The sequence below is a fragment of the Sesamum indicum genome, linkage group LG3, assembly GCF_000512975.1.
Source record: "Sesamum indicum cultivar Zhongzhi No. 13 linkage group LG3, S_indicum_v1.0, whole genome shotgun sequence".
NCBI lineage: Eukaryota > Viridiplantae > Streptophyta > Magnoliopsida > Lamiales > Pedaliaceae > Sesamum > Sesamum indicum.
The window spans coordinates 21,814,457-21,827,296 of NC_026147.1; the positions used below are offsets into that span (position 1 = coordinate 21,814,457).

The following is a 12,840-nucleotide window of genomic DNA, read 5'->3' on the forward strand; positions in this document are numbered from 1 at the left end:
TTATCCAACTCGGTGAAAACCCCCACCAATCACTTGCCAAACTCGCCAAGACCTATGGCCCTCTGATGCACCTAAAATTTGGCAGCTTAGACACAATTGTTGTATCGTCTCCTGAACTTGCTAAACAAGTGCTTCAAAAGCATGATCAGGTGCTCTCCAGTCGACCTCACCTGGATGCAACCGCTGCTTATGGTCACAACAAGGTATCGGTAGCGTGGCTACCGGTGGTCAGCCGGTGGCGGGTTCTTAGGAAAATATGCAAAGACCAGATGTTTTCTTTGCAGAGAGTTGACTCAAGCCAGGGCCTCCGCCGGGAGAAGCTGAGGAAACTGCTTGATTACGTGCACGAATGTTGCGCTAGCTGCCGACTTTTGGATATTGCTGATGCTGCATTCTCCACGTCGCTCAATCTTATCTCAGCCAGTCTGTTCTCAGTAGAGTTTGCTCAGGTTGGTTCAGATTCGTCTCATGATTTCAAGGGAATTGTGCGTGGTTTGCTGCAGTTAGCTGGCACGCCTAACCTTGCTGACTACTTTCCGCTTCTTAAGCCTATTGATCCTCAAGGGCTTAAGCGCAAATCAGTGTCTTATGTTGGAAAACTACTCAGGATCTTTGATGATATAATTGATCAGAGACTGAAATCAGAAAGCCGCCCATACACAAATTATGAGCGGAAAAATGATTTACTAGAGGCACTTCTTGATATCAGCCGCAGTAATGAATCTGAATTAAACCGGAACGACATTTTACATTTACTCTTGGTAAGTTATGTTCTTCAGAACTTCAGCTGTGAAGATGGTAATCACTTCTAATTTCATCTCGAAAACATACTTGAGGTGGTACTGGTGGCTACCCTTTTGTCGTTCAAGCATTAAAGATGGGTAATAGTAGTATTTTGACCATACACATAGTTGAGCTAAATAATAACTTGGGACATTATTATATTTTGATCCTCTTGATCGGAATTACAGAACACCTCCAGTTAATGAACTTTGCAGTTACAGCATATAAGGACTGCGTACATCACACAATTAACACCCAATTATTTAAAGCTCTCCTGTTTCTTGCTAAACTTTCTGCTTTGTGCTAGGATTTATTTGTTGCAGGAACAGACACGACAGCAACCACGGTAGAATGGGCGATGGCGGAACTGATACACAATCCGAGGAAGATGGCAAAAGCAAGAAAGGAGCTTCAAACTATCATCGGCGGAAAGGGACAGGTTCAAGAATCAGACATATCCAGGCTGCCATATCTACAGGCAGTGGTCAAAGAGACATTCAGGCTTCACCCGGCGGGTCCTTTACTGTTACCTCACAAGGCTGAGGCTGACACATTAATTAATGATTATATAGTGCCCAGAAATGCACAGATACTTGTAAACGTTTGGGCAATTGGTAGAGATTCTAGCATATGGTCTAATCCTGATTCGTTTGAGCCCGAAAGATTTTTAGACAGCAAAATCGACATCAGGGGCCAGGATTTTGAGCTCATCCCATTTGGTTCAGGGAGGAGAATTTGTCCCGGATTGCCGTTGGCTTATCGGATTGTGCACGTCTTGGTGGCATCCCTGATTCACAACTTCGACTGGAAACTTGAAGGTGGAATTACGCCCGATGAATTGGACATGAAGGAGAAGTTTCAGTTTAGTTTGCAGAAGGTCGTTCCCCTAAAGGCTGTTCCTGTCAAACTCTGTCGAGAGCATTACATGCTCGATGAGAATGTATAAATTATAATTAATATTTTAAAATAAAAAATAATCAGTGATTATTTTGCCAAAAGTAATTTCCTCAATGTAGCTTCGCAGCATGGACAGCTAACCTGAATCTAAATCAATATATGGTAAGTGCAATATATTTGGTATGTGATTAGTGTACGATTTATGAAAAACGATCAATCACATAGCAAATGTCATACAATTGCTTTGTAATTAGTTTGGTTCGACCAAACTCAAATTATAATTAATTGATACTCAGATTATGGATGTGTATTGATTTTTTGATAAATTTTAAATTATAGATAATTATCGCATCGCGTTTCATAAAACTATGTCAATGAAAATTGTGAGCCATTGTTGCTAGTTATATATATTTGAAGGGGTCCTTTAACCAAAATATACAATTTTGACTCAATTTTAATTTTCTAGAATTTTAGGTTTTATTTTTTTTATTATTTCAAATTATGCTAATTGTTTTTTTCATATTTATGGTTGATGCAAGCAAAAAGTTAATGATTTGTGTATGTCCAACTTGGGATGTTTAGTAGAAAACACAGAGACAATTCGACATGCAAATCTGTAAGCAATTATGTAAATCTATAAATTGTGCAATAGGAACCCAATACAAAATAACCACTTAATGTGGGATTGTTTGAAATATGAGTACTTTGTGTGCATAAAAGGTTGTAAAATTGCGTCACCCTTCATGAGGGAAGAGTGGCATGTTTTCGTAGCCTCATGCCCTGTCGATGGCTGAGTATAGTCCTCTTGGAACTCGAGTAGGTGGTGCAGATGATAGGCTCCAGCATACTTGAAGGGGATCTTGAGAGTGTTTGACTGTCGGTGACTCTATCTCTTGAATTGATAAGCCTCCTCGCAAAATATGGACCCCAAATTCTTAGAAGGTAATTACAACGGAGTCGCCTAGATCCTCGGGGCTCCTCAATGGTTATGTAGCCATCATCCCTCCAAGTTGGCTGAATGACCTCCTGCCATTTGTGTATGAAGGCATGTTGTCGCCTAGTCGGTAGCCGAGTCAATTTCTCCCTTGGGTTCAGGAATAGGTATTCAGGCCCCATCTATGGGCTTTCTACCCTAACAGCTGCTTCAGGGGGCCTCAAGCTCAAAGCCTTCTCCTTTGGTCTGTGTTCATTCTTGTGTCTCACCCAATTTGAACTCCTTCTTGGACTTTACATGTTTTTGGGGCATCGTTCGAAGGTGAATATTAAAGATTAGTAACGAATCCTGCACTTAATTTCCTCAACTTTGAAACTCCAACATTTCTTAATTTTCAAACTTGCATTATTTAGTTTCCAAAATTAATACATTGTCAAAATATTTATGGTAATAACCATGCTTAATAAATAAGAATTATGTATTTTTTTTAAATGTAAGATATCTATTTTTTTTTGTTTTTTAAATTCTAAATTTGATAAGTCTCCAAATCTTTCTTATTTCTCTTTAATTTCCAAAATCTATTCATTGTCAAAATATTTATGGTAAATAACGATGTTTAATAAATATGAACTATGTATTTTTTAGAAAAAAATAAGATATCTTGCTTTTTGATGGAGTAGTAAATTGCCCTGATAAAGGAAATAAATCACTTAAATAAGATAAGGGGAATATTCTCATAAAGAAAAGTCCGAAATCAAATTTATCAAATCAGCGTGATATGATAAATTACTGAACTAGCCCTAGTCAACAAATCACAACTTTGTAATAGGGGTATGCCAAGAAAAAAAACAGTATTTTACTCTTAGCTACTTGAATAGCATGAATTTGCTGGTATAAGTACCCATCTTCATTCTATCATTTGGATAAGTGAAATTCTTGTAACAGGCTTAGTGTCAGTATGCTGCATCGCACTCCAATACATATATAGTTGATCTCGCCATTAGGCAACGTCACTCTTCCTTTATTTTTCAAATTCTAAATTTACAAGTTTTCAAATTAACTCCGACCTTTCTTATTTTTCGAACTTGCATTGTGTAGTTTCCCATTGTTAACATATTTATGGTAAATAACAATGCTTAATGAATAAGAATTATGTAAGTTTGGACCCCCACTATATGCGTTGGATTTTGTTTTATTGCATAGTAGATATTGTTTAGATTTTATTTATTTAATATTGTTGATTGTAGTATGGTTATTATAATTATTTTTGTTAAGTATTGATATTTGACAGGAATTATTATAGTTGACTTATTTTTATTAATAACAGTCCATTGTTTCAAATAAAAAAAGAATTATGTATTTTTTCTTTAAAACAATATTTATAGTTTTCAACCGACCTTTCTTGTTTTACAAACTTGCATTAATTTATAATGTCTATGATAATTATATAAGTTGAATCCAACTATGTATTATAACCTTTTATTATATATATTGCTTTAATATTATGTTAATCCAATAGATATGGAGAGTCACAAATTCACTATTCTCTAAGTGGACAAAATATATAAGTTTATATAAATAAAATAGACAAGTAGTTCCAGGATTTTGAGCTCATTCAAGAAACGTGCATGGAGGAAAAGTTCAAGGCCGTGCTTCTCAAGGCTGTTCCCATCAAATTCTAAGTTGGGTATGTCATCCAAAATAAAGAAAGGTGGTTGTCCCTTTGTTTATTTGGCAACATAAGCCGCCCAGACATACAAGGATGTCTTTATGGTCATACATACCAAGTGACAAGCATTTATAGTACTGACTAATAGCATAAAAACTAGTCGAAATTATCAGCCCCTGCAGAAACCATAATGGGACTTCTGACTCTGTACTTGCCATTTTCCTCAATCCAAGTCAGCGAACCATCTCTGTTTTGAGTCTCAATATCAGCTTTATAACGAATGGTTAAGACATAGCTCTTCTTCTCGTATTTCTTTTGAAACACCAGAGTCTGTGGCTGAATTCTGACCGTGGTATTCTCTGGTGTTTCCAACTTAACTCTGTATCTGGCTGCACCATCCCCTACGTTCGTCACAGTCCTCTGGAATCTCCGGGTCAATGTCCTTCCTCTTTCTGCAAAGCTAAAAAGAGCGACGAAAGATGGGTAATTTAGGTCTGCAGATGGAGTTGAGCAATTGTGGCTTGATCTTATGATGGTTTGAGTTTGCTCGCGAGTGAAATTCATGGAGCATACAAGATTTACCAAATCTTGATGGGACACGTCGTAAATGAGGCCTGGATCAAGTGCCCGGTTCGGATCAACCAGTCCTGATCCAATGCCTAAAGGTGTGGCGGCTGTGTAATCAAAGGCCATATCCTTGATGGGCTGATTAGTATTATCAAGAGGATTAGCAGTTGTCATCATGGCGGACTGAATAGCGGCAGGGCTCCATTCAGGGTGTGCAGCTTTCAGAAGTGCAGCAGTTCCGGAGACGTGAGGGCAAGCCATGGATGTGCCTGAAATGAGAGTATAGTCCGTGGACAGGAATATATTCTTACCAATTCTTGGTCCAGTAGCGTGAGGATAATAGGCTGCTAAGATTGACACTCCCGGTGCCATTAGATCAGGCTTCAAGATGCCATCGTAACTTCGTGCAGGGCCTCTTGATGCGTCATCTGATAAGGCTGGGGCCGCTCTCGGCTCTGTCCCGAGAATTGTCTGTTGAAAATCAATGGTTGCTCTTGGTGCAGAACTTCTTGATGCATAATTGATCACCTCTCGTGCTTCTGTCGGAGTAATTACAACTCCAGGGAAAGGAAATAAATTGGACCGAAAGATGGGGGGTTCTTCAGCAATGAGGATAGCTGCTCGGACATTAGACTCGGGTAGATTGTTCATTGCAGAAGAGAAATCTGTATTTCCAATGGTTAGATTGCACACAATGATACTCTGCTCAGGGGCTCCTGATAGTAATTCAGATGAGCTGCACTCAGATAAGGTCTCATTGTAAACGAGTGGCAAGTTTCTGACTGAGGCTCTCGCGGGAAATGTGGTCCATCCTGTGATGACTTTCCCATTTCCTAGAGTCAATGTTCCGGCTAACCAGCGATCAATTGTACCCGATGTTACCACCACAGCCCAGGGGATTCCTGATCGTATAGTCCTGACACTTGGCCCGCGATTTCCAGCTGAGAGACTGACCATGATTCCTTTCTCCCTAGCACCAAAGCTAGCAATTGAAAGCGGGTTCTCATATAGAAGACTCGAACGAATACCCAAAGAAATCGAAATTATATCGACTCCATCAGCCACAGCCTGGTCGATGCCGGCGAGTATATCAGAGTTAACGCCTCCATTCCACAGGACCTTATACACCGCCAGCCTAGCACGTGGAGCAACTCCTCTTGCAGTTCCAGGGGCATAACCGAAGAACGAAACACCATCTACAAAGTTTCCGGCAGCAATTGATGCAACGTGGGTGCCATGACCATCCACATCTCTAGCAGAGTTCACACCTATCGATAAGTCGGGAAGCTGTGCTCGAAACCCTTCATTGAAGTATCTAGCTCCAATGATTTTCTTGTTGCACGAGGACGAATTGAATTGTTCCCCTTCTTGGCAAATTCCCTTCCACCTTGCAGGGATTTCAGTCATTCCATCATCCCTGAAGCTAGGACTTTCCGGCCAAATTCCAGTGTCAATAACGCCAATGATCACGTCTTTTCCATAGTTAGACGCTGGCCACAACCCTGTCGCAGTGTTGAGAGAAAGGAACTTATATGAATGGGTGGTGTCTGGTGTGACGACATCATCGGCATAGGCGGAAATGAACCCTGGTGACTTCTTTAGAGCTTGCAATTCAGCTTTAGTCATCACTGCACTGAATCCATGGAATGCATTATCATAAGTGTAGATAATCTTTGGTTCAGAATTTTGGCCCTCCAATGATGTCTGAGCCACTGATTTTAGTGATTTAAGCATGGAGGAGTACCAATAAGTGTGACTGGAAAATGCCTTTGGCATGGAGGATTTGTCCGTATGAACAATGTATACGGATCTTTCAGCTGAAGCATGATGAAAATGGTGAAGCAAAAGAAACCATGAGAGTAGAATTAGAGCCACTGCTTTAGAAAGCTCCATTCTTTTCCAGGATGAGATCTGGACTGATGGATACTTTAGACAAGTACCCTTCTTAATATAAGCTAAAAAGATTTGTTTCAACGGTAAGAATCGGCGGCTCGGGACTCATCTCTGCTTTTGTTCAATTATTGTTGTGCCTTTGCTTGTCGGACAACTTGCAAAAATGCAAGGGATAGAATTCAAGAAACTTTTATAAGCTCGGGTTCATTAATATATAAATTAATTATATGATTAGTAAATTTGTCAGGTGATTGATATACAAAAATCAACAATTACATAACAAGTCTATGATGCTTATTATGTGATTGGTTTGGTTCCGCAAAACTTGTTTTTAGTAAGAAACTTTTTTATATCCCAAAGGCAACCGTGGAACCAAATTACTAGATCTAATTTAGATTTTGACCCTATTAGACTAAATTATATAATGTGAATTAAAGATCAATTATACCAAGATTCCTCCAAAAGTAGTAAAATAAAACTAATAAAATGTTAAAAAATAGTATCAAATAAGTAAATAACAAAGAACCATATAAACCTTCAAAACAAAAAACTTAATACTAAGAAAACTTATTCTACTTACCACCGACACTTGAAAGAACATAAGAGCGTGGTAAAGCTAAAAGTATTTCATCATTTAATACTGAAATTCTTGAATGATCAGACGCAAAACTGTTGCATTTATGAGAGGATAAATGTGAAATTATCCCAATATTAAGTGAAGAAAGATAAACTTGGCTGCAATATCATTACATTGAAGGCGACGGATCGATGGTGAAAACCATTTATTCCAAGTTGCGATATGGCTCGTCCACCCCACTCACGTTAGGGCCCTGTTAAAATATAATGGTACAGACATTGAATCTGAATTTCATGTACCTGTCTAACAAGATATTTTGCAACCCACGTATCTTTGAAATGCCAAAATATAAAAATTAAATAGGATAGTGGGGAGGCATCTTCAGGGAGTTTTGTCCTCGGTCTATTCCAAACACAAAGTTAAGAGACAAAAATTAAAGAAACTGTGTTGAAAATCCATAATGCCACTCAAGGGAGGCGAGTCAATAAACATTTTCATTTTTCAAAATTGGTATTTCATTTTTTAACTTTACAGCAATATGTTTTGATTTTTGATGCAAGCATTATTCTTTTTAAATTGTTAGCTACAAACTATCACTCATGGTGGCTGTAATGGTACTTTTATTTTTGCTTTGTTAGCTACTGTGTTAGAGTAATTTGAATGGCAAGATAGAAAAATGGTGTATATTCATATTATGTTTATTTAAGTTGTTTTAATTAAATAATTCAATTCAAACCGTAATTCATTAGGAGCTTTTGTATTAGAAATAAGCCCTTATAATACAAACTAAATAGTTTATTTATACGCATTAAACTATTTATATAATTTAATAATAAAAGGAGAAAATACACTTTACTCCTCTTAATTATTCGTCATGTAACAATTATCATTTAAACTAATAAATGTAACATTTATCCTCTGCAATTAAATTTTTAGACAATATTCACTTATTAAAAAAGAATAATTAAAAATAATTCGATGATGATTTAATGGGTAAAATATTAAAATATAGTACAATAATATTATTGTCAAGACTTAAAAGGGCATTTATGTCCAATTAAAAGAATAAGTATTATATTTATTAATTTAAAAGGATAAACATTACGCGATGAATAACTGAGGAGGAGAAAGTGTATTTTACCCTAATAAAAAATAAACAAGCTAAGCTACAGTATCTATAAATTAATAAATCCTATAAAATAATAAAATCTTCTGGTCTCGACTTGAGCCTTTGTAAAAAATCATCAAATTCGATAAGATAATAAGATAATAATTTTTCAAAAAATTTCTTTATAAATATTAGGTCCCATTAGAACTCTAAATTAATAATTCATGAATATTACAATTATAAATATTATGGTAATTTGCTAAAATATGAAGTTTGTAATGCTTTACGTATTTGATCATTCATGGATGATTTTGCGATGCCTTTTAGATGAGAAGACATGGTTGGGTGTTATGAATTATTTTATTTTCATATTGAGATTTATATAGTATATGTTTCATTCATCATGCATGAATATATTTAATTGGCTATAATAGTTATGTAAGTGCAACGAATTAATGTGAACATATATATTTAAGTAATTCCAATGAATTGATACATGCGTCTACGAATGTAATAGTTAATTGTATACAATAAGTTGATATTATACATGAATATATTTAATTAGTTATAAAGAATTGATTGATGTATTAATATAATCAATGAAACATATATCAATTCATTTATTTTCAATATATATGTACTAAATTTGCTAAATTTAAAAAGTCTCTCTTTTAATTAATAAAATATTAATTTATTGATAAATTAATATCTCTCTAAATTAATAAAATTTTATGATTCCAAAATTATTAATTTATAAAGGTTTGGCTGTCTACCCAAAAAAAAAAAACTTAGATCCAGCGGTCTAAACATGACAGCTTATTTGATGGTCCAGGCCCCAGGGCGACCCCGCCAGTTTACAGGCTATTAAACTGATGAAACACTCAGCTTTATCCTCTATGTACAGATGTAATAAGAGTAATTGATCCTTACCTTTTTGCTTTTATAAACAATAGCAGAGTGGCAGATTGGGAAGGTGAAAATGGGTCCCCGCAGATTTAATTTACTCTTCCCACATTATCACGACGCCAATCAATCAATCATCTGATTTTAGATAATTTTTCATTTTCCTCATATTTCTTATTTTCTTTATTATAGGTATAGAGTTCGGAGAGGACTAATTATTCGACCTGAGTCGTAATTATTTTGAAAAATATGATCCATTTTAGTTTCATAAAATGGCAGTCACGTGGAAGCCCATCCAACACAAATATAACTGGTTGATGAGCAATTGGTCTGCAGTTAAGAACATGGAGTTCAGGAATTTAATACAGTGATTGCCCTGATTAGGATTTGTACTCATTTGATTGCAAGATTATCCAATTATTACTATTATTGTATGTACAAAAGCAACAATGACAGCCACAATTAAGAAAAGATGACAAGGTATAATAATTTAGCAGAAGCGGAGAAAAGTTGTCGGCCGCCATGTCCTTACTGCAGTCTAGCAAGATTATCAACTTATAGGGCACAATGTTCTTTGTCTTATGCATCAACCACTTCAGAGTAAAACAATGGGAGTTGCTGTGATTATACTCTCATGGTTGCTTCTCGATCACCATTTTCATCATGTTTCAGCTGAAAGATCAGTGTACATTGTTCATATGGATAAATCCTCCATGCCAAAGGCATTTTCCAGTCACCATTATTGGTATTCTTCCATGCTTAAATCTGTAAAGTCAGAGCCTCAGGCATCATTCAACAGCCTGAAAGCTGAGCCAAAGCTTATCTACACTTATGACAATGCCTTTCATGGATTCAGCGCACTGGTATCTAAAGCTGAACTGGAAGCCCTAAAGAAGTCACCAGGGTTCATTTCGGCCTATTCCGATCATATTCTCACACCAGACACCACCCATTCCTATAAATTCCTGTCCCTCAACACTGCCACAGGCTTGTGGCCAGCATCAAAGTATGGCAAAGATGTGATCATCGGAGTTGTCGACAGCGGAATTTGGCCGGAAAGTCCGAGCTTTAGGGATGATGGAATGACTGAAATCCCTGCAAGGTGGAAGGGAATTTGCCAAGAAGGGGAACAATTCAATTCGTCTTCGTGCAACAAGAAAATTATTGGAGCCAGATATTTCAATAATGGGTTTCAAGCTGGGAATCCCGATCTTCCAATAGATGTGAACTCTGCTAGAGATATGGATGGTCACGGCACCCACGTTGCGTCCATTGCTGCTGGAAATTTTGTGGATGGTGTTTCGTTCTTCGGTTATGCCCCTGGAACGGCAAGAGGGGTTGCTCCGCGTGCGAGGCTGGCGGTTTATAAGGTCTTGTGGAGAGGAGGCACTAGCTCCGATATACTCGCGGGCATCGACCAGGCTGTGGCTGATGGAGTCGATATAATTTCGATTTCAATCAGTAACCGTAACACTAATCTGTATGAGAACCCTCTTGCAATAGCTAGCTTCGGTGCCAGGGAGAAAGGGATCCTGGTTTGTCTATCAGCTGGAAATCGCGGCCCGTCTTTTGCCACTTTACGATCGGGGATCCCGTGGGCTGTCGTAGTTGCATCAGGGACAATTGATCGGTGGTTTGCCGGAACTTTGACCATGGGGAATGGAAAAACCATCACGGGATGGACAACGTTTCCTGCCAGAACGCCGGTTAGAGACTTGCCACTTGTTTACAACAAGACCTTATCCGCCTGTGACTCAAATGAATTACTGGCAGAAGCCCCTGATCAAAGTGTTGTCGTATGTGACATAACGATTGAAAATAGAAGCTTCATTTTCGCAATGGTATATCTATCCGAGTCTAATGTCCGAGCAGCTATCATCATTGCTGAAGATATCAGCATATTGCGATCTGTTTCGTTTCCTTACCCTGGAGTTGTAATTAGCCCCACAGAAGCACGACAGGTGATCGATTATGCATCTAGTAGTTCTGCACCAAGAGTAAGCATTGATTTCCAACAAACAGTTCTGGGGACGGGGCCAAGAGCTGCTCCGGCCTTATCAGATGACTCATCAAGAGGCCCTGCTCGAAGTTATCCACACATCTTGAAGCCAGACATAATGGCGCCAGGAGTGTTAATCTTAGCGGCCTATTACCCTTATGCTGTAGGACCAAGAATCGGTAAGAACATATTCTTATCCAGTGACTACACTCTCTTGTCAGGCACATCAATGGCTTGCCCTCATATCGCCGGAGTTGCTGCACTCCTCAAAGCTGCTCACCCTGAATGGAGCCCAGCAGCCATTCAATCCGCCATGATGACAACTGCTAATCCTCTTGATAACACTAATCAACCCATCAAGGAACAGGACAACACAGTTGCCTTGCCTTTAGGCATGGGATCAGGGTTGGTCGATCCAAACCGAGCACTTGATCCAGGCCTTGTTTACGATGCATCTCAACAAGACCTTGTAAATCTTGTCTGCTCCATGAATTTCACTCTCGAGCAAACTCAAACCATTATTAGATCGAGCTACAATTGCTCGACTCCATCCTCCAACCTGAATTACCCGTCTTTTATCGCTATTTATAACTCCCCAGATCAAGGAAGGACTTTAACCCGGAGATTCCAGAGGACTCTCACGAATGTAGGGGATGGTGCAGCCACATACAGAGTTAAGTTGGAAAAACCAAAGAATACCAAAATCCAGATTCGGCCACAGATTTTAGTGTTTAAGAAGAAATATGAGAAGCAGAGCTATTCTTTAACCATTACTTTTAAAGCGCCTGATTTTACGACTGGTGCACCAGACGGATCGATCACTTGGATCGATAATAGAGGCAAGTACAGTGTGAGGAGTCCCATTATGTTGTCTCCAGGGGTGGCCGACGATTGATCACTGTTCATTGTTCTCTATTGACACTATTTGTAATGCTTGTTACTTTCTGGAATCCTATAATAATTCTGAGGGCATTTGTGCTGAGGAAATGTTCTGTTTAAGGAAAATTATGTGATCAGAAAAGAAAGAGAGTGAAGAGAAATCATAAACTCAAATGGGGAAAAGAAATCATAAAATATGCCAAGAGATGTTTCATAGTATAAACTCGAGCACATGAAGAGCAGGAATCCTTAGAATTGTTTTCCGGGCACGGATTTGAGTAGGAAAAAAGAAAATGGTGTGATGAATCATGAGATTTAAATCAACAAATGGAAGAAATATATAAAGCACATGGTAAAGCACTCAATGGATCTATGTTATGATTATCACCATGTACTTTGATCTTTAAGTTGAACTCATTTTCGACACACAGCCCCATAACCTGGTTTACAGTTGGTAGGAATAATTAGTTCTTCGAGACAACTTCGGCTTGTGAAGACTAAGTTTTGGAATTGAAATTATTCAGCTTCATATATTTTGATGATGGTGATATTATAAAAGACCCATATGCCCTTCGGACGAGGGTAAAACGGTCTACACACTTTGAAGGTCTTTGACCAAGGGTCAATCCCT

The 12,840-nt window shown here is 38.0% G+C and overlaps 3 protein-coding genes across 3 annotated transcripts; 2 read left to right on the top strand and 1 right to left on the bottom strand.

Annotated features, from left to right (window-relative positions):
- LOC105159279 (ferruginol synthase-like) lies at positions 6-1,781 on the top strand (the record flags this gene model as incomplete). The annotated part of the gene is made up of 2 exons (XM_011076290.2): positions 6-761; positions 1,091-1,781. Coding segments are annotated over 2 exons (1,395 nt in total), but the record flags the coding sequence as incomplete, so codon positions are not given.
- On the bottom strand, positions 4,169-6,865 carry LOC105159135 (subtilisin-like protease SBT1.9). The gene has a single exon (XM_011076091.2). The coding sequence runs from the start codon at positions 6,741-6,743 to the stop codon at positions 4,440-4,442; it is 2,304 nt and encodes a 767-aa protein (XP_011074393.1). The 5' UTR covers positions 6,744-6,865; the 3' UTR covers positions 4,169-4,439.
- Positions 9,830-12,332, top strand: LOC105159136 (subtilisin-like protease SBT1.9). The gene has a single exon (XM_011076092.2). It carries the CDS (start codon positions 9,913-9,915, stop codon positions 12,223-12,225), a length of 2,313 nt encoding a protein of 770 aa, XP_011074394.2. The 5' UTR covers positions 9,830-9,912; the 3' UTR covers positions 12,226-12,332.